The 20,801-nt window shown below is 39.2% G+C and overlaps 2 protein-coding genes across 2 annotated transcripts; both read left to right on the top strand.

Annotated features, from left to right (window-relative positions):
- The first annotated feature begins 404 nt into the window (after positions 1 to 404).
- tfb2m (transcription factor B2, mitochondrial) lies at positions 405 to 5,004 on the top strand. Its single transcript, XM_086071496.1, has 10 exons — positions 405 to 573; positions 1,077 to 1,416; positions 1,766 to 1,955; positions 2,076 to 2,167; positions 2,523 to 2,679; positions 2,774 to 2,922; positions 3,037 to 3,126; positions 3,239 to 3,295; positions 3,383 to 3,531; positions 4,357 to 5,004. Exons 2-10 carry the CDS (start codon positions 1,120 to 1,122, stop codon positions 4,544 to 4,546), a joined length of 1,371 nt encoding a protein of 456 aa, XP_085927622.1. The 5' UTR covers positions 405 to 573; positions 1,077 to 1,119; the 3' UTR covers positions 4,547 to 5,004.
- A 1,719-nt stretch (positions 5,005 to 6,723) lies between these two features.
- cnsta (consortin, connexin sorting protein a) lies at positions 6,724 to 20,484 on the top strand. The gene is made up of 13 exons (XM_086072274.1): positions 6,724 to 6,870; positions 9,866 to 9,956; positions 10,047 to 10,412; positions 10,700 to 11,295; positions 12,573 to 12,603; positions 13,280 to 13,366; positions 14,182 to 14,263; positions 14,701 to 14,722; positions 14,832 to 14,892; positions 16,443 to 16,960; positions 17,279 to 17,470; positions 18,905 to 19,046; positions 19,182 to 20,484. The coding sequence occupies exons 2-13, from the start codon at positions 9,944 to 9,946 to the stop codon at positions 19,391 to 19,393; spliced, it is 2,322 nt and encodes a 773-aa protein (XP_085928400.1). The 5' UTR covers positions 6,724 to 6,870; positions 9,866 to 9,943; the 3' UTR covers positions 19,394 to 20,484.
- Positions 20,485 to 20,801: the final 317 nt, after the last annotated feature.

The following is a 20,801-nucleotide window of genomic DNA, read 5'->3' as shown; positions in this document are numbered from 1 at the left end:
ATTAAACATGGCGGAGACGGATAGACACGTTTCCTAGTGAAGGCGTGCACTTCTAGGTTATATTTGATGTGTGTGTGTGTGTTTTTTTTTTAAATGTCTACGTACAAAAAACCAATAGAGATAAACTAATTATTTGGAACAATTTCAAGTAATGTAATTTACAATTGTTCTCAAATGTTTATGTCCCATTGGTTTGATTGACACATCCATAGCGATACAGTACTAATTAGACGCAAATACTCTGTGTTTTTAGTTTGCAGAGGTGTAAAAGTTAGATAGTGTTGTATTTTCCTTTTAGGATACAGTAATATGCTTCTTTTTTTATTTTCTTTTTTTGCCGAGAAGAACGCCTTCCCTCGAAGTGCCCTGACCAATACGGCTGATTGGCTGCATCGATGACGTCCAAACTATGCGACTGAAACACCACGAGCGTTCGCGCATAACAAATGTGGGGTCAAAATGCTTGGAGCTCAATGTCACAGAGTTTACAAATAAACGGGCAACAATGAAACGAATTCGAAACCCGGCCTTCGCAACAGTTGTATATGATTAATAGAGGAGCTCCACAGTGAGGTATGTCCAGATGACTGCTGCTTATATGGTGAACGCTTATGTTAGCAAATTTGCTAACGCGTGATCAGCCTTCTCTCCTAGCCATACTTTTTATTGTACAATATTATATTTCAGTTTACAAATGTTGTTTTAGTGCATATACACAAAAAGCAGAACAAGTTATTGGTTATTAAAATGTATGTTATTTCGTGCTACGTCAATGTTTGCCTTTCCACGTGCACGCAGGACAATGTTCAGTCCAGTACGGGTATATTGTAAAAGTAGAGCATTGAACTTGTATTACTATAGTAATATGAACCGTTATGAAGAAAACGTACATACACTTGTCTTTATTATGGCTTTCAAATCAGGCTGGCAGAAATGTTGCAAGTGAACAGGTATATGTGGATTTCGTTCAGTGTCTGAATTAAAAAAAAAACACGTAAAATTGTATACATTCATACATGTCAAGAAATACAGTGATCCGTCATAATACTATATCTTATTCTCTCGACTCCTTTTAGGAAGCGACTTCTTCAGGCCCTTTGCATTCCCTTTGGGTGTTTGATGGCTGTCTGCAGGTCCAACATGTCCACCAACATCTGTAGGCTGTTGGAGCTGGTCTCTGGCGCCTCTTGCTGTCCGGCCATTACAAGTCAATTTTGTTTACGGAGGACAATGTTAGTGGCACCTAGAGTGCCCAGTCACCCAATGTTTCATGGAAGGGCTTATAGCCTTGATTCTCTGTCCCCCGCCGGGCCTAGTCGGCCAACACTTGGCGCAAACTCCCAGCAGCCCCGTGCAGAGAGGACGTCCCCCTCTTCAGCACTCTCTCACAGGAACTTGTCTGCTGTGGCTATAAAGGTAGACAGTTATCTGTTCATTAACTTATATTTTCCCCTCTAATGTTCTTTGTGTGGCCTGGCTCTTTGCATTTAGGATTGAAATGTTTTGTCAATTTTACTCTGAACACTTTCTTTTTAAACTCAACTGTGGTCTTCAGCTTTACAGATGTCATATCTGCCCCATGGTAAAAATGACTGCAATTATATGTGGTCGTCATGGTCCTTTAAAATGCCACTGTTGTTTCAAATCCTTGAAAATTGTATTTACACGATTTGCTCAGTGTTGTGTTCACATGCTTGTGGTTGCTCTCAGCATTGCAGTGGTAGAAGTGAATTAAACGGATATGTTTTTGTACATCTTTCTCCAGGGACAATGCCGACCTCCGTGCTTTTATGATTTTCTGGATCTCGGCGAAGTTGAGGACAATATACGTAAAGCTCGCGCCTCTGTAAAATCCAGACGCTTCATAGTGGACCCAGAGGTGGCTAAGATAGTAGCACATCATGTGGGGCCTGACCTACACAGTGCCAAGACTGTTGTCATTGAATGTAACCCAGGTACTGTATGCGCTTTGTCACTTTGTTATTTTTACACAAGTTGGTGATCAGCATGCATAAATAACATCTATTTCTGCGGAATGGATATAATAGATGCATACATTTATTTGTTGGACATAGGTCCTGGGGTGTTGACTAAGACCTTGCTCAATGCTGGAGCTCAAAGAGTCGTGGCTCTTGAGTCAGAAAAAACTTTCTTGAATGATCTGCAGGTAAAAAACATCTGTTTGAATCATGACTGCATTGTGCATGTACAGTGCAACCTCCAAAGTGGAACACAATTGATGCTGGTTGACTTCTAGGTTCTTCTAGTTTTAAACACTTTTATTAGCTGTGAAGGCAAGTTATTTTTACTGACATATTGATTGTCCAAACTGTCTGTGTGTATAATCATAAAGAGAAAGTAACCACTGTTAAATACAATGTAAAATATTTTCCCCTCCTAACTCAACTGTGAACCACTTTTGTGTTGTTGGACATTGGAGGTTCCACATAAGATAACTTGATGATGCACCACTGATGAATTTTTCACAAGTGAGTGAATTAGGTGTTGTTGCGTCACTTTAGGCACTGGAAGGCCAACTTGATGGTCAGCTGGAAGTGGTTCATTGTGACTTCTTCAGATTGGACCCTTTCTGGAGTGGAAGCAACAACAAACCACCACTTATGTTCGCTGACAAACTATTCACTGACCTGGGAATAACAGAGGCCAACTGGTTGGATGGTGGGCAACAAACACGCACACACACACACGCAATACAAAAATTCTGAAATCTTTGCTATATTGTCCATGTTTTATTTATTTCAATCTCTTTTAGACTTCCCAGTGAAAGTTGTGGCCATCGTGCCGAAGCACAATGAGCGTTCCACATTGCTGAAGTTAGCTTATGCTCTGTTTGAACGACTGTCCATTTACAGTTATGGAAGAATTGAGCTCAACCTCTTTATGAGTGAGCGCGAATACATCGTAAGCGGATTTATACTATACTTTCATACTGGAATTTGTATGTGTACTGCATGTAACCAGCAGGCAATGTACTAACCATTGACTTGGATTGTATGTGGATTTGTTCTCTGCCAGTCCATGGTGACACCTCCTGGTAAAATGTTGCACTACCAATCCCTCAGTGTCCTCTGGCAGATGGCCTGTCATGTTGAGCTACTTCACAAGGTATACAATGTATCAAAATGAACTTTTACATGACTAAACTGTTCAATAACTCACCCGCCACAATATGAAATACACCTGTCTCGATTTAAGATGTGTTCGTTTGTGTTTACAGGAGCCCTGGGAGTCGTTTGTGGCAACCAACCAGAGGGCATCTCCTCGCAAAGGCTTAGTAATGACCGATTCAATTTGTATATTAAACATGACTGACCTAAGCACTTTTAAGACCCATTTTTTTTTCTCCACTTTTGCCTCTTAGCTTCCCAATGATCACATGTGCCTGGTTCGTCTGCGTCCACGGGCTGACCTGTTCTCTGCTGGCCTCACACCTTCAAACGCCTCCACGCTTTTTGTGATGGTCAAACAGTGTTTGGTGAAAAGGAAGGAGAAGCTCATTAATAAGCTTAAGTAAGCAATCACACTTTTGCACAGTTTAATTGTGACAATGTTGTCATTTTACTTATCTTGAGAGGTAAATGAAAGCATGGATGTGCAATCATTTTTTTTTCTTCTTTTTTTTTTTTTTTAAACAGTGATTTCTGTTGGTATAGTTGAATGAGTGTCTTGTGACTGTAAATTAAGTCGTGTAAGAATTTTAGAATGCCCCTATATAAATATGAGGATTACTATTTTTTGCACCATTATGCAGGACCCTGGTAACTCATAACAATCTAAACCAGTGGTCCACATTACAACAACTGGTGGTACATATATGCCCCAAATGTATGTTATCATCCAGGCGGGACTATTGAGCCCACACAAGCCAAGTTTTTTTGTTTATTTATTTGTATATTTTTTGTGATTTTTAAAAAAGAGAAAGAGACAAAGATAAATCTTTTTTAAGATGTAACCTATAAACTTTACAGCTATCTTATCTTTGAGAAGTGAATTAAAAAATGTAACTGAAATAATTTGGTGTGCCCATCCTCTTATACCGTTAAATGGTGATTTCTAAAAGAAGGCTGAAGGGTTTGTGCGTTTAGACTTTTTCTATCCACTCTGTTAACCTCTTTACGCAACTTTAAATGTTATTGGGGTCAGTTGTCTAGTTTTTGTGGCTTGGGATCATTTGTGGATGGGTATTGAGGAACTGACTTGTAATCGAACCCCAGACGCATGCCCCACTACACCAACTGTCCAGTATCCATTATACATGTACAATATGAGGAAATGACAGCCAATGTGAACCATTCTTACTATTCCTCTCTTTTTCCTCCCCTTTCTCTTTTAAAGTCTTTGGTCACCTGACAGTGGGAGTAAATTGTTGTCCGAAATGGGACTTCCGGAAGATATCCTGACAGGTCACGTTCATCCTAGACAATATCTTCAGCTGTTCCAGTTGATGGAAAAGAGCCAGGAGTTCACTCAAAGCTGGCTTTATGCAGAGCACATGGAGAACATTGAAAAAGAGGGATGGGGCTGAAAGTGTGTATATACCTGACAAAATCATTATGTATTCAATTAATTACCGAACTTGTGCATAATTTATTAGCAGTGAAATGTAACTAACAATTACAATATTACACTGAGACAAGGTAAATCCAAAAGATATACCTTGGAATGGGCCTTGGAAATATAATTGCTCTGGACTGTAAATAGCAGAGTAATGGAATACAACCATATTTTATAATGTGGCAAAATGCACTTCATTATGTGGTTACCTTTTATGATTGAAAACCTTGAGGCTGCCATTTAAAAGCCTTGTGTGTATCCGGTCATTTAAAGGTTTCAATTGTGCTTTAGGACTGCTTCATAAGTATTAAATAAATAAATAAATTTTCCCCCATTGTAAACACGTCTGGCAAGTTCTCTGAAGAGCTACATTTTAAAACCTCTTCACTGGAGTAGCAGCAAGTGCTAATAAACTCTGCTTTGTTTGTATACTGTGTATTTTTAGTTAAACATTTCACTTTTCTAATGGCACAATGTGTTTGCTTGTTTGTCATATTTACAATGAACTTTTACACCAATTCTATGGACTATAATTTGGTTGGAAATGGTCATAGACCTTTCAAACATGCTTTTCTATATGAATTTTGTTTGTCGCACTAATTTTAGCCATAAACCACTTTTTTTTTTTTTGTTCTTAGAAACGTTTCCATAGGTCATGACAGTCCATGTCATCTCATTCAGTATTTGACATGAAAATATTATATTTGAAATTCTGAATGAAATTAAATATTTGAACTGTTTAAAGTTTGGAAGGCTGTCAAGATTGTGGTTGTTCTACAGCAGTGGTAGCTCACAGATTAAACAAATTTACAGTATCAAGAGTCCTGTAATATTTGTTGCAATAATGTAGCCATTTTTACCCTAACGTTGGTTTGTTGAGTGTCTAATATCTCTTTAAATATAACAAATTAATTGCAGAAGAAAGTCAATAGGCAAATCTCTAATTATTACAAAACGAGTAGTTTTACTGTTACAAATACTGTACATATTTACACGCACATTTTAACTTTTTTTTTTAACCCAATCTATGACTGACCTGCTGTGAGGTAATAATTTTATGTACACATTTTAGTATTTTTCTTTTATACCTTAGACAGCTGACCTGGCTGTGAAGTAAACAAATAAAGAATTAAATCGATAATTTGTAATTAACTAAATACAATAAATAAGAAATACTTAAATGTATATGTACAATTTTTTATTTGACATTAATATTTACAATTACCCAAATTATATAATTTTTTAAAAATCTGATTGCTGGTCTGGCCCACTGATCTGAAAATACAACTGGAAAGCCGATAGGCCAAACTTTTGAAGTCGTGAGGCCGCCATATTGCTCCTCCCAATAAACGTTTCTCGGCATACGATCATTTACAGTATCGAAATTTGAGAATATTTGAGACAGTACTTCGTAGAAACAGCATGATTTATGGTGTTTCAAATTTGTTAAACGTAAACAAGAGGACTTCAGACATTTTACAACTTATATAAATAAATAAATATATATATATATATATACATATATAAATAAATAACATAAAACAATGCAATATAAATATTTTATTTATTTATAAATATATATATATATATATATAACTATATTATAAATTATAACTAATTCAACAAAAGATGCCTCTGCCAAATCTAATATCGGGGTCTGGAACTGAGTGATAAAAGAAAAAGGGGGTCTTCAAAGCAGCATATACCGTCCACTTTAAAAAAAAAAAAACGTTTTATTTTATTTTACTTATAATATATAAATAGTGACTACCCCTGCACAAACTGTGTATGTCTCATCTGTACGTATCCGTATAGTTTACAATAGTCTGCTCGCGAGGTGGGAGGAGCAAGATGGCCACCCTGTGACTTCAACGGTTTGCACGTATGGGCTATCGGCTATCCAGTCATATATTCAGATCAGTCTGGCCTAACCTTGCTCTGCAAGATAAATTCTCGCGGTATTTGTGAGTTCACAAACTCCCGAGACTATTGTGGAGAACTCCCTTGAGTGAATCACAATTATCAATCAGGCTATTGCCAGGTTAGGTCTGGTCATACTTTGCCCAAACCTGACATTGTCGCCTAAAGAGGGCGACAGAGCCACTCGGTACTGACGTTGGCAACATCGCCCCCGGTGGCAGATAGACGTCATTGCGACAACATCCTCAGAAAGGTGTCACTTCAGGTCCAAGCTGTCACCTTTTGACCAACCTTGCCAGAGAGAGGTGGCGTTCCTGTTGGATTACCTGCCAATCGTCGATGCGAAAGAAACGCTCCTTCGCAAGCTAACGAAAAGTAAGGTCACTTTAAAGCAAACGAATGTCCAGTGACATAATTAAATGGTTCGATTGTGGTGTGCTGTGCAGATGTGGACGGCGAGCTAACTATTAGCCAACGCCGCTGTACTCTCCAAGATGACTCAATTTATAACCGTAGTCGAAAAACTGCTATATAAACTCATCTTGTTGCGATAGTAACATGCATAGTCGGGTAGCCACCCGCACCTTGTGATTTTTTGAACAGGCAACGTTACGATTATGCTAATTATGGTAACCGTGACAGCGCCTGCGAGAGAGCCGTAATATAAAATTGTCGAAAGTAGCACATTGAAGAGCTTGTTTAACCAAGGCAGCTGCCCACCTTGTTAGCAATCACGTGAGCGTTTAGCCGTCAGCTAGCACATCTGTAACTGAATCGAACTATGTGCTCTCCCTTCGTGTCACACCGAAGGCTTGCCACTGAAAGCGAGGTTGACCAAACGCAGTGTGTGCTAGTAGAGGCGACGCAAACATACAGGAGGGACACGCCATTAGGTACACTCTCAGGATGATTGACGCCATCTCGATCCATCACGAAAAGCTGTAATAAAGATACTGTTGGTGTACCTAATGAGTTGTCCTGTGGTTTGAGGTGTATATGTCCATCTGTATTTCTCTTGGGTGGCCTTTGTTTCTTCTTCCTGAGATCTGAGCACTTTACATTTCTCATGTCCTTCATTATTTATGAGCCCCCTGTAGAGAAGAGGAAAAGATGGGTTGCTGGATGAACAGGCGCCGCTGTGGGGGAGAGACACTTTGGGATGCTGTTGATTAAGAAACAATGGCAAGTAATGCACCAGTTAGATTAGGCATGGAGGTTGTTCTTTATTACAAGTCAGTATAAGAATAACATGTTTATTGCATCTTCTTTCAGCACAGCATATAATACTCTTCTATCACTCCATGTTCTCAGTATCTTCTGCTCATTCACCAAATCCATAAATCTCCCATTTGTTCTTCCTCTCCGCCTCCTACTTGGCAGCTCAATTTACGGCATCTTTTAACTGATATATCCGGTGTCCCTCTTCTGCACACGTCCAAACCGCCTCAACCTGCTCTCTCTCGCTTTGTCTCAAAACTTAACCCGTCTACTTGCTGTCCCTCTGATGAGCTCATTCCTGATATTGTACATCCTTGTCACTCACTCCCAAATGAAGAATCTCAGCACCTTCAACTCTGCTAATATTAACCTGCCTCCTCCTGTCTTTTGGTCAATACTACGTTCTCTCAATCATTCAACATGGCTGGTCTCACTACCTCATATAAACCAGTACACCTTGGGTATTTTCCTAATGATGCCAAGTTGTGACCATCTTAAAAATTCAAAACAATAAAGGGAACACATCTCACGGAGAAATATAATTATTTATTTATTTTATTTTTTGTCTATAATAATAGCTTAAAACCAAGGCTACATATACCAGAAACTGTGATCCGAAAACTCTATCATTTTACTACACATATCTAAAATATTTTATGTACAACAAAGAGTCTGGAGGAGGTTTTGTTTTAAAAAAATCATGTTGAAAAGTTTAGTGTAAACTTCCTTGAAATGAGGGGGTAGTATGCCAAATAATGAGACAGAAGAAGAGCCCGCAACCTCCAAAAAAGCTGTATTCAAGGGACAATATCAGCAGTCCTAATATTAAGGTATATTGCTTGCTGATGCGCACAGTCGCACACACCAAGTTTGCTAATATGTTGCGACAGACTCGCAAATGCGGTAATTAAGCTATCAAAACATGCTTTGCACATGGCTTTGCCAGCATGTTGAAGAGAAACAAGCTCAGTTCCAAACGGCTGATTGGACATGACGTTTCGAATATTGCCAATCTACCAAAATATGTCATTAACCTGAAACCAAACCACGGCAGAAAAAAAAGTTGTTGACCGCTGCTATAAAGAACCAACAACGTAAGTTGTATGATTAAAAAAAAATTAATAATAATAATCTGATTGTGCTCCTCTAACTAGTGTGGAAAATATCAATGACAAAGACAACCATAAAACCACACACCTTATTGTGACATGGCATAAGGGATAATAAACTGGCCTCATTAAACAAAAACTTGACTGTACATTGCAAAGTCAGCTATGCTTTGTGTTGAGACTCGCCTACCAGGTGATCCTCGCAGTGTGTCCTTCACAGCCTTTTCATGTTTACTATACACTGGTTAACCTATTTTATACTGGCAAAGCACTTAATCATGTTAAAAAGTAGCTGTGGGGCAAATATGCAAACATTGATCACTATACAGTACTGTATAGTTTGAAGTTGGCAAAATAGCATCGTGTTTTGTGATCCCTAATTAATAAAGTGCGATGACGACAATGAGGACTGACTCTCTGCAAGCCTCCCTTTTCCTTTTTCTCTTCACACTTTTGCAAGTGATACATTTCTGACTTTGGTCACGACATGACACAAAAATTGGGGCCCTCTTTTTTTTCCCTTCATTTTGTTAGGTTATACAGGGGTTGATTTATACCCATGATTGTGTCACGATTACCAATGTTACAACTCTGTACAGTCTTAAATTTGCATTATGTAAAAATGGGCTACATGTTGATGGAACTGATGTTGTTTGACCTCAAAGGTTCTAATTTACTTAAAGGTATGAAATGTAGTTATCATAATGACAAAAGTTAATTTGTCTGAATATGATATGGGTGTAAACTGTTGTCATTTTTATTAGCTGGATCCAGAGATTTGTTGTCAAGCTTCCAGGTAATACAATGTGCGGTACAGAGTGGTTTTCCAAATCTCGTTCTTTGTTTGCAATGTGTTTTAGATGATATATTTGACACTTATGATGTGCTGGTAGGATTGTACTTAAGGGCCATTATTTGTTTATCACCTCAGGAATGACGTTGGACTTGTTTTACTGCCTTTTACCCCTTCCCGCTCACTTTCACTGATGAATGAGTCAGACTGTTAAACTTATGTAATGTGTTTTTTTTTTCTTCTTTCGCAGCGGCCATTCTTGTTCTCGAGTGTTTGCTGGATTGGCGACAACAGGCTGAAAGGTCAAAGATTGTGAGGGTGGAGCCTCATGGAGCATGGTGGTGAGTGTGAAGAACGTAATCATCGAAGCCACGAAGAAACATGTCCAGTCTGCATGCACCAAATATTGATTTCGTATTTCATGTCTCCAGGTCAATTGGACTATGAGGACAGAATAATGTCACAAGTTGTAGTGGGTGGGGTCGGCCGTTGTGATAACACACCCCACCCTGAACCTCTTACTCCCCAACCTCAAAACCTCAACACAATCAACCCGCTCACTCAGACTGAACATACGTCAACTCTACAAAATGATTTTGGAGCCTCGAACGCATCCCTCAACAACAATGGGGAGAACAAGGAGGAGTCTGAGAGACACAAAAGCACAATCAAAGAAGAAGAAGAGGACATTGATGAGGTGATGAAGGATGAAGAAGAGGAATCAGAGGCATCAAGTTGCCGAATGCACTGCCAGTCGCCAGATACACCCATGACTGACTCCTCCTATTCAGAAACAGGTACAGACAGACAAAAACCCCAACAAACAGCTTTGTAATGTGCTTTTTAACTCATTCACTGCCATAAATTCATTTAAAAAAAAGATAATTAAAAATTAGGGGTGACAGGCAATTAATTTTTTAAATCATAATTAATCGCATGACTTCACTAGTTAACTCACGATTAATCACAAATTTAATATCTGTTATAAATGTACAATATTTCTTTTTTCATACTCTTGTTAACAAAAGTGACTGAGTTTGCTTTGCCAAAGCCATAAAATGAAATTTGTCTACTCCCTCTGTAGGAAGTCTGCTGGAAAATCCTTTCAGTCCTGGGACGAGTCCAGAACTTACATCCCCTGTCCTCCAAGAAACATCATGTCCCGTCAGCCCGTTGGAACTGGGCCCAACTGAAGTGGACTTCAGTGGCTTTGCTTCCAGCACACCAGGACGTACCTTCATCACTGGGCCTGTGCTTTCTCCTCATCCATCTTTAACCTCAGACACAGGCCTGAGCTGCACTGATGGACATAAACATATCTCAGCAACTAGTGCCACAAATGCTAAATCCACTTCAGAACCTCTTACCACTTGTTCTTCCCCCATTGAAGGGCTCACATGCTCTTGTGTTTCTGACCTTCATTTAGAGACGACGTCCCCCATGAAGCCCAATACGTCCATTACATCTAATAGCCAAACTGCAGAGACATTTGCCCTCTCCAAAGGGCATATAAAAACTGGTGCACAATCAACATCTGAAATGACACCTTCACATTCCGATCAGTATACTTCCTCTTCAGTACCCACCTGCACCATTAGGCCCATCTCTTTTCTGATAGCATCCCTGGAACATTTGGCCCAAAGAGGAGATGACACTTGCCTTCCACAAGACATTCATCAGGTAACCTCTTTTTATTTGATTTCACCACCAAATGCCCTCTTACAATTCAACCCTCCCCCCAAAATGTAGTTTTTGGGTTTGAATAATAATAACAATAATGTTGAATGGGTTTGAATAAAAGTTTGTTTTTTTAGTACTCCCCAAAATGTTTTTTTTGGGGTTTTTTTATGCTACAGCATACAGAAGGCTTTAATATAGCTTCTGAAACGAAGAGGTTGCTTAAAGCAATGGTAGTTATTACAGAAAAACGGCCAGCAGGTGGCAGCAGAGTATAAGAGATCAGCCAGGGCCATGTTGCAACAAGCTCTTTTTTTCCCAGTGATGAAACCTAGCTATATTCTAATGCTAATTGCTGCAAAATGGAAACAGATACAAATGTAGGTTCCATGTTTTTATAGCAATAGAACAGAATATTCTGTGGACTTTGCAAGATCAGTCAAAATCCAGTAAAACAGCCGGGAGCGAAGGGGGTTGCATCAGTGAAAATGGCTTGGACTGGGAGTGAATGAGTTAAAAAAAATATCTACTCCACCTCCAATGTATGGTGTCAATTTGAAACAAGCACACAACACTGCATCCACAAGTCAAGCTTGCTACCTGCTGGACAAGATGTGTGCATTGACATGTAAAAAAAATCTCTGTGAGTTTGATTTCTTTTGATGTGTCTGGATCTCTGGAATGCACGCCTGCAAGAATGTGTTTGTGTATGCAAGACTAGTTCCTAATTAAACGTAAGATTTCTTTTGAGCATCATTTCTAAACATGCATTTTGGATATGATCAACTTGCATATGTTTGGAGGTAGTCATTCACTTATCGAGATGTGCAACTACTGACAACACTCTGTAGAGACCTTTTTAAACGGCAAAAACAAGCTATTGGAGACACTTTAAGGTCAGAGCCGTTATGATTGACTTCTTGCGTATATCATTCGTTTAGTTTAACATGCAGATTTGATATAGCGTTTTCTTCTGTTAAAAAAAGCCCTCTAAATATGTACTGGTCCTTTAAATTTAAATGTGAGAGCTTTTTGTGTGGTCTCTCGCACTCTCTCACACTTGAGACACATACACACTTGTTCTGTAATCAGCTGAGCAACATAAAAGTGACACTGACACCGGCCAACGAGAGGTAGAGTTTCTATGGTGGCATCTCCTTATATTGTCCTAACGTCGGTCTGTCTTTTGATTTTAATTGACTTTTGGGTGAACCGAAGTGTTTTCTTAGAAATGATAAAAATGCTTATCATGATTTAAAGGTTCTTATCTGTCCCTGCAGATTGCTGAGGCCTCTGTCCGCCATGAAGATTGTATCCTTATCATTGTTTATGTGTTGACGGAGGGGCTTTTTGTGGAGGCCAAATTTTGTCGTAATATGGCACAGTTCCTGAAAACCACAAGCACTGATTTACCATAACTTGTTGTACACACAGTTAATTGGAATTTATTTACCCATAGGGAGGGAAAGGAATGGAAAATTGCCACAAAAAGCATCAGACAAAGCTATTGGTCTTTATCTTTATTTTCACATGTACTTAAGCAAAGTGCTCTTGTATCATAACCAGCGAAACCATCTGTCGCAATACAATCAATTCAATTGTATCAATTCAAGTGCAACTCCCTCTTATAGACGTGTCAGAAAACAGGAACATGTGATGTAATCTGACAACAACAAAAAGTATTTAAGAAAGATACAAGGGGGAGAGCTTGCCTAGCTATGCCATGCATCATGCATGGCATGTATCGAGGGCTGCTCGGCGAGAGAGGGGCCATTGAACCATGTCAAAGAAGGATTGTACTATGGCTGCTTGCACATATACATACATAAACATGAGCACTACTTCATCCTCTAAAGTTTTCACTTTGTTCTCCTAGTCCCCCCCCCCCCATTGCCTGACTCAAGTTATGTCAAGAAAGTAAAGATCAACGCAGCCTGCGTTGTTTCTCCAGAGCCATTATGTGTGTTCTTTAACTTGCTTTGTTCAGACCAGTTGGCGTTACAGTGCATTCAACTGGAGAGGCTTTATCACCAGAGAGTGTTGGACAACTTGAAAGCTCTCCAGCAACAGTGGGGTAATTTACAGTAGATTTACACTTATACAGTTACATTTGTTTATTTTATTTATTTTTTGCTACCTATAAAGAAAGGTTTCTCAGCAGACTGCAACAGTGTTGTTGGAAAATCTTTAGTTGAATACTTACACTGAAGAGACCATGCTTGCATTTGCATTTCACTTATTACCATTATCATCCATCGTTCTCTGTACTGCGTATTCTCATATACAGATGATTTCAAAAGTATTGGAACGGCAAGGGCAATTTCATTTATTTTTGAAGAAATGTGTGTTTCAGATCAAAAGATAACTTTGAGACAAAATGTATTTAAAAAAAAAAAAGAAGAAAAAAAACTCAAGTCAAAACAACTTTAGTTTGAACCACCCACTTTTCATGTGAACAAAAGTATTAGAACAAACATTATTTTAATTAGATTAGTGAATAACATTTCATATTTGGTGGCATAAATCTTACTTGCACTAACTGCGTCCAGCCTGCGACCCACTGACTTCACCTGGCAGTTGCATTCTTCATTTGAAATGATTTTTCCAGGCCTTTACTACAGCCTCTTTCAGTTCTTTTTTGTTTGTTTTGTTTCTGGGGGCATGCTCAATTGGGTTAAAGTCTGGTGATTGATTTGGTCTTCAATCTGCCATGAAACCCCGTCAGTTTACCTCATACTGAATCCAGCTTATCTTTGCTTTTACAACCAAGTTCAGAGAGCTGACACTTAAAGTAAAACAGGATAGATACTTGACCAAGTTTGTACTGTCACTAATGTATACACTGCAGTACATTGTAATAATATTTCTGTCGTTGTTTGTTCTTCGTAGAAAGTCGGTGTACAAGAAGCTCACCCATTCTAGAAGCCCGACATCTGGACACTCTCAGAGACATCTGCCAGACACACACTCGGTCAGTGTATGTCTTTGTACTTTACACTGTCAGGCAGGCAGGCTAATGTATTTGAAGTTCCAGTAAACCTAATAAAGAAATAACATTCCAAGCAACATATACAATATATCCAAAAATAGATACACATGGTGTCGGGAAATTAATGTTTGTGTGTGCAGTCACCTTGGCATCCTATTTTCTTTAAGTTCCTTGGTTTTGCAGTAAAGATACGACTGCTACTTGTGCACTTTAAGACATTTGAGCTTTTGTGCTGCTAAGGTTTCATCTCACTTGACTGTGTCACACTCTCGAGCACACACGCGTACACTTTGTAATAGCCTGGGAAATGTGCTCAGGCTAATATTAGATTGGCAGAGTAGAGAAGCATCACCTATCTTACATGTCTTAATTTACGAAGAGTACTCACCACCATATCATCCTGTCTCTTCTTGTCATAGACCAAATGCTACAGATGCAGCGGTAAGACATGTTTTTTTTTTATTATCATCTGCGTGTATATAAAAGGGATATATCACTCTATTGTTGATGTATTTTCTTTTTAAAACAGTTTGTATATGTGTGTTTACAGTCTGCATCTCTGGGCTTGTTAAGGCCTCTGCTTGAAGAAGGGGATGCATTACCTCCATCAGGTGAACGAATGAAGCAGTATGTGTGGGAGAAAAAAGTTGTCGTGTGCAATATATATGGTTTGTTGCTGAGATGGGGTGTTCTGTTGTCTCGACACACACAGACGTACAATCTGGAATGGGATTTGGTGGGTTTTATCAGGTCACGATAAATTGTGAAATATGTAATATAATGTTTGTAGTCAGCAATTTTTAGGAAATTACTTTGAAAAGGAATTTGTTTTAAGTACTAATTACCTCCCCAGAGAAGGAATTTAATTTGTTACTCCTTCATTAATCTGATTAAAACCAGAAGAACAGGTGGAATTGTTTATAGTTGTATTCCATTTAGTCACTAAATGAAAGTGACAGTACTGCATGTTTGCCTGAGTGTGTGTGTCTACCTTGTGCCAGTATTTGTGAGCCTGCCGCATATAATTTTTCCAGCGCAGTGTAAGATGTGGCTAAAAAAAAAAAAAAGTGCTGCTTTACAGCTAGTCAGGTTTAAGATTTAATGTTATTTTTTTACCATTATTTATAATTAGATTTTGACCCAAGTCACTGGTAGCAATGTGACAAGTGGCCGCCATCTTCAGCATTAGAATCACGACAACCCCCCCCCCTCCCCCCCCCACACACACACCCCTGAGATGGATAAAAACAGGTGGATTTTGCTACTTAACTCATATTTCACAAACGCAATATTAGTCAAAATGCTGTTTTTTTTAGACTATTTGTAAAGAACATGTTTGGGTTGACTCATCCATTCCCAGCCATTTTCCGATGGATTTTGACTGATTTTGCAAGGCCCACAGAATATTGTGTTCTCTTGCTATAAAAACATGGAACCTACCAATAGAAATATTAGTCTCTTCCTTCATCAGGAAAAAAGTAAATTTTTATCTGTTTCCATTTTGCAGCAATTGGCATTAGAATAAGTTTCATCATTATTCACAAATCTATTTAGAATTGTGAGCAAATTAGCTTTTTTCCCCAACATGGCCCTGGTTGATCTCTTATACTCTGCTGCCACCTGCTGGGCATTTTTTGTAATAACTACCATTGCTTTAAGCGACCTTTTCAGGTCAGAGGCTGCATCAAAGCCTTCTGTATGCTCTGGCATTAAAAAAAAAACATACAAAATGTATAAATATGTTTTTAGGACCATGGCAATATTTAAAATAGATAAATATACGTTTTGGGGGGCAAATGAGTTAAGGGGGATTTTCTATTCTTGTAATTTCTAGTTCCTGATCGTAAAACGGCCACGTCGTGAGTACCTATACCTTGAAATAAGGCTGGATATCGGCAGCATTGGTATTCGCCCATTCCTATTATTAATAGTATTAATAATAATAATACAGTACATTTGGTATATATGGAGCTGTTATGTTGCACCCCTGTCCATGTACTTCCTCAGAAACAATCATTACCATTATATTTATAGCTGCACCTTGCTATGCCTGTCTATCTATTTGGGATGTCACCCGTAAACAGAAAAGTAACCTGTTTTCAGTGTCTCCTTCTTGTCTAACAATGACTTACGTCCTATTTTGTGGTGTGCTTTTCTCCAGCCCATCACATTGAAGTTAGGACAGAGAATAAAGCCGGAGACTCCTCCTGTCCACAAACCAGCCATCCACTCACGCCCTCCATAAATCAGCTCGATTCCCCCGAGTGTTCCGAAAAGAACAGGGAAGCCCCCGAATGCAATTTAGAAGGGCCGGCCGGTTTCCATGGGACTGAGCAGACTGACGTGGAAGGCAGTGGCAGAGAGCAAGGGGAGTGTCCGGAACACACCATTTCAACTGTGGGAGACGTGTTGCACCCCTCTCAAGCTGGAGAAATGGATCAGACCAAACCCGCAGAGCAGCAGGGAGGAGATTTAGGTCCGGCACAGGAAAAGGAGGTGGATCGGGAAGCCGAGCGCAGCAATGTGGGAGAGGCAGCGGAGGCGCTGATGATGGAAGATGAGACTGAAGAAGAAGAGGGCGAGGAAGAGAGGAAAGCACTCAGTGGGATAGATGTGGAGGTGGAACATCTGCACCAGAAAGCTCAAGTAGCAGATAAAGAGATTTGTGACGAGATCAAGGTACAAATCCTGTTTTGTTTAAGTGTTTTTTTAACTTGGGTACAAGAATAATTAGTCAATATTTTACAGTAAAGTTGTTTTCTTTTTGTCATGTGATTTGGTCTCAGTTGTACAAAAATTCTTGTTTTTTTTCTCTCTTTTTGAAATCTTCAAGTGCCTCTTGTCTTTGTTGCTCTTGCTAATATGAAGCAATAGCTAAAATGTCAGCCTCTGTCCTAGACAAGTATTAGCACAGAGCCACTGGGAGTGGAACATCTGTTGCTGTTTCCTGAATATGGACGTGTACTCTGTAAGCGCTGCATTCCGTTTTGACTGCAGGAGGGAAATGAAAGCAGCCTGCAGCAGGAGGATGATGATGATAGCCATCTTCCTCAAGAGGCTCTTCTGAAACACCCCGAGCTGGGCAGCGAGGAAGACGAGGAGCAAGAAGAATACGAGGCTGAGCTGGCTGATGTCTTTCCAGAAGCTATCACACTGGACGACATGGCCAAACTCATCACTGTAGACGAGGTCTGTACACGTTCATGCTTATTAAATAGTTCAGCTACATGTGATAAATGTGTTTTTCCAATGCCTATTGGTGTTCATTTGTCTGTAATTGTAGTTGACTGGATGTGAAGTTTGAAAATTTGCTTTTATCGCTATGCTTTTTCCACGTTTTTCAATCCCACAAATGACTGGCAGGCTTTTTGTGTGTGAAGGTCCTATACAAATCTAAGTTATTATTATTTAATAACTCACCCCGCCCATAGCAACATTATTGCAATACTCTGCTACTGTCTCTGTAGAAATGAAAGCTAATTTAACATCTACCTGAACGTAATTGATAGATCAGCTTTAAAAGGAATCCCGACTGTCATGACAAGTTTGCTCTAAATTATTTGTTACTGACATAACTATGAGATAAATGTTTCAAAAATCATTTCCAGTTTAATACATTTTGTAGAACCTTTATTTGGACGTATTATGTTATTATTTAAAAGAATGGCGGCTGGCTCTCTGCCGAGCAATGTGAAACGCCCATAAAGAAAGCAAGGTAAGCCTCGTAGCGTTCCTAAAGGGACGATCAAAACTCTTGAATGTGTCTGGTGAATGACGACAGCACGTCGTGGGATTAGGATGACTCTCCCGATCGCACGTTTGTTTCTTTAGGAACGCTACGAGGCTTAACTTGCTTTCTTTATGGGCGTTTCACATTGCTCGGCAGAGAGCCAGCCGCCATTCTACGTCACTACGCACTGAATGCGTTGCGGGGTAAACAACAATGGCGGCGTACGTCCAAATAAAGGTTCTACAAAATGTATTCAACTGGAAATTATTTTTGAAAGATGAATCTCATAGTCATGTTAGTAACAACCAAATAAATAATATAGAGCAAGACAGTTGGAGTTTCTTTTTAAATATCACCATTAGCAAACATGCTAATGTGTGCTACAATGGCAGGTGAATTAGGCAGGTCTTCAGCTAATGTCAAGTTGTCATTTATTGATTGATTGGGATGTTCCATGTCCACTATTAGTGTTGATTTACTCCCTGTAATTGTATAGGACTGAATGTGAAGTTCCTATGTTGTCATGTCTTATCTTCATAGTCTTTTTGTCAGGCCCAGAGATGATTGATAGACATTTTTGGTGTACATTTTTTTTTCCTCCTTCAACATAATGATTCAGAGATTTTTTTTGATATCATACTAATGTGGTCTAAACAAAGGCAACTGAAATAGGTATCCATTAGTGCTGACTCGCCATTTATTGATTGTTTAGGACATGTACATAAGCACTGCCGACTGCAGCGTAATAAATGTTGAAAGGAGAGTGGATGTAGTTCAGTGCTCCTTATTGTGTGGTGCAGTGACACCTAGTGGTGAGTTGAAAGCTGACTCTTTTGTAAAGACAGAGCTCGAGATCGTTTTCAAATTATGTTATTTATTCTACGCCCTCCCAGATATCGCCTGCCTCTGGCCTTACCTCCATCTTGAAGAAGAGGAAATTGCCTAGCGATGATGCTAGTCTGGAGTCCAGGTCCGATAACCCCACTGCCAAAAGACGAGTCCGCTTCAAAGTAGCAGATGATGGCTTTGATAGTGGTGAGTTTCTGGTTTCTCAAACCTACCTGAAATGGATGAATTGACTTATTTGACCCCTTGGAATAGACCCCTAACAAGATAAGTGGTGCAGAAAATTGATGGATACCCAGAAGGCCTAATTTGTCTATTTTGCAGATGTTGGCGGCAGAGACTCCTGCCTGCTTCTCTTCCTGCTTTGTCTGGTGACTGTGGTGATCAGCATGGGCGGCACCACCCTTTACTGTGCTCTGGGTGACGTTCACTCCTCCGTCTGCCAGGACTTTTCCAGAAATGTGGACTTTTACTTTGGACAGATGCAGCGCGCCGTAGCTCAGATCCATCAGTGGTTAGGCCCGAGTGCCACGTAGCGGCTCGTTAGCAAGGGACAGAGAACAAACGGTCTGCTTTGTACAGGTCAGTGTCAGCCACTTGTTTTATTATGGAAAAGTGAGAGAAGTGGGTACACTTCAGGCCCCCCTAAAGAGTTAGGGAATCTGCAAAGACTGGATCCATACTTTTTGCTGGCCTCACTCAAGAACACAGGAATAACAGCTGACACTGCTGTCAGTTGTTTAAATAAATAAATAAATAAATAAACGTTTGTAAACTGGAGGGCTCAAACATGCTCTCTACACATGCTGCACAAATAGTGGCCTCATGGGCATTTTGCAAAACGTTTTGCAACCTCTAGGGTTGCTTTTATTGACTTTTTTTTTTATAACAAATGAGGAAAAAAACATTTAATTGTAAAGTCTTAATCATGTGTTAACACTCAGAATGAATGTTTTCAGTCATATGTAAGGCATTTACACTATACTGTATATTTTTTAAGTTTTCTTTTGAATAGAAATTGAGCTGTTGCTGGACCACAGACAATTTATGACGAATAACACTGATCTCAAGCTATGCATTGTTCGACCTCTTAGCAGTGTGTTCTACTTGTACATTTAAAAATTTATATAAAACATATACCAACGGGAATGTTTAACATGACTGGTACGATTTTGTTTTTGTAATTTTGCAATATTATCCTCAGAAATAGAGACCTCTTGCAACTAATTATTCATTGTAATTTACAACATCTATGTGATGTTATGTAGCATTGTGTCTGCCCAGTTGTGTCTTTGCATCTCAGGATTTCTGGGTAGCATCCTCATTGTGAGAGCCACTGTTGTTTTGTTTCCCCCAAATTTGAAAGTTTCTTTACCCTTTGGGTGAAGAGATTTTTTTTTTGTTGGGGCCCTGAAGACAACACTGTATTGTTCTTGCAGTGCATCAACTTTTTATTATTAAGGCATTTCTGCATCCAATGTGTCGTTTTGGATGCCCGACAAAGAGTGTGAAAATATGGCAAAGGTACAATTCACACAAGAGGAGCTTCCATGGAGTGTCTTATATGCATTATGAATCATCTTGGATTAAAGCAGTATTATCATACATCACATAATGATGTAAAGCATTGCAGATTCGTTCTTGTTTTTATTTGCACGAGTCATCCGGCTGGCTCAGATGACTCCAAACATCTTGTTTAATTGTTTATATTTTTAATTTATGACTCAGCGGATGCAAACATTTTTGATTTAGTCATTATGCTCACTTAATGATTGTTGTTGCACATTACTGAAGTTTTTAATCTTTCATGTCGGCATTATAGTCGTGACTTTATCTTGTAATCAGTTGCTTTTTAACAAACGTGTGTAATTTGCTTGTATCACTTTTCTACCAGGCAGGTTGGTCGTATTGTCACATTAGATGATCATGTTCGGACTCTCTTTC

This window comes from Leptonotus elevatus, chromosome 3 (assembly GCF_054856555.1).
Source record: "Leptonotus elevatus isolate MCC_2025b chromosome 3, RoL_Lele_1.0, whole genome shotgun sequence".
Lineage (NCBI taxonomy): Eukaryota > Metazoa > Chordata > Actinopteri > Syngnathiformes > Syngnathidae > Leptonotus > Leptonotus elevatus.
Note: the sequence above shows the minus strand (reverse complement) of the source record. Positions and strands in the feature narration are given on the sequence as shown.

Bases quoted from the DNA above. Each gene is read 5' to 3' on its own strand.
- tfb2m (XM_086071496.1), top strand. From the start codon at position 1,120: ATGGCTGTCTGCAGGTCCAACATGTCCACCAACATCTGTAGGCTGTTG. The intron at 3,127-3,238 runs GTATACAATGTA...TTGTGTTTACAG, and splicing joins ATGTTGAGCTACTTCACAAG to GAGCCCTGGGAGTCGTTTGT. The intron at 3,296-3,382 runs GTAATGACCGAT...TTTGCCTCTTAG, and splicing joins CATCTCCTCGCAAAGGCTTA to CTTCCCAATGATCACATGTG.
- cnsta (XM_086072274.1), top strand. The intron at 14,893-16,442 runs GTGAACGAATGA...GCTTTTCTCCAG, and splicing joins GGATGCATTACCTCCATCAG to CCCATCACATTGAAGTTAGG. The intron at 17,471-18,904 runs GTCTGTACACGT...ACGCCCTCCCAG, and splicing joins AACTCATCACTGTAGACGAG to ATATCGCCTGCCTCTGGCCT.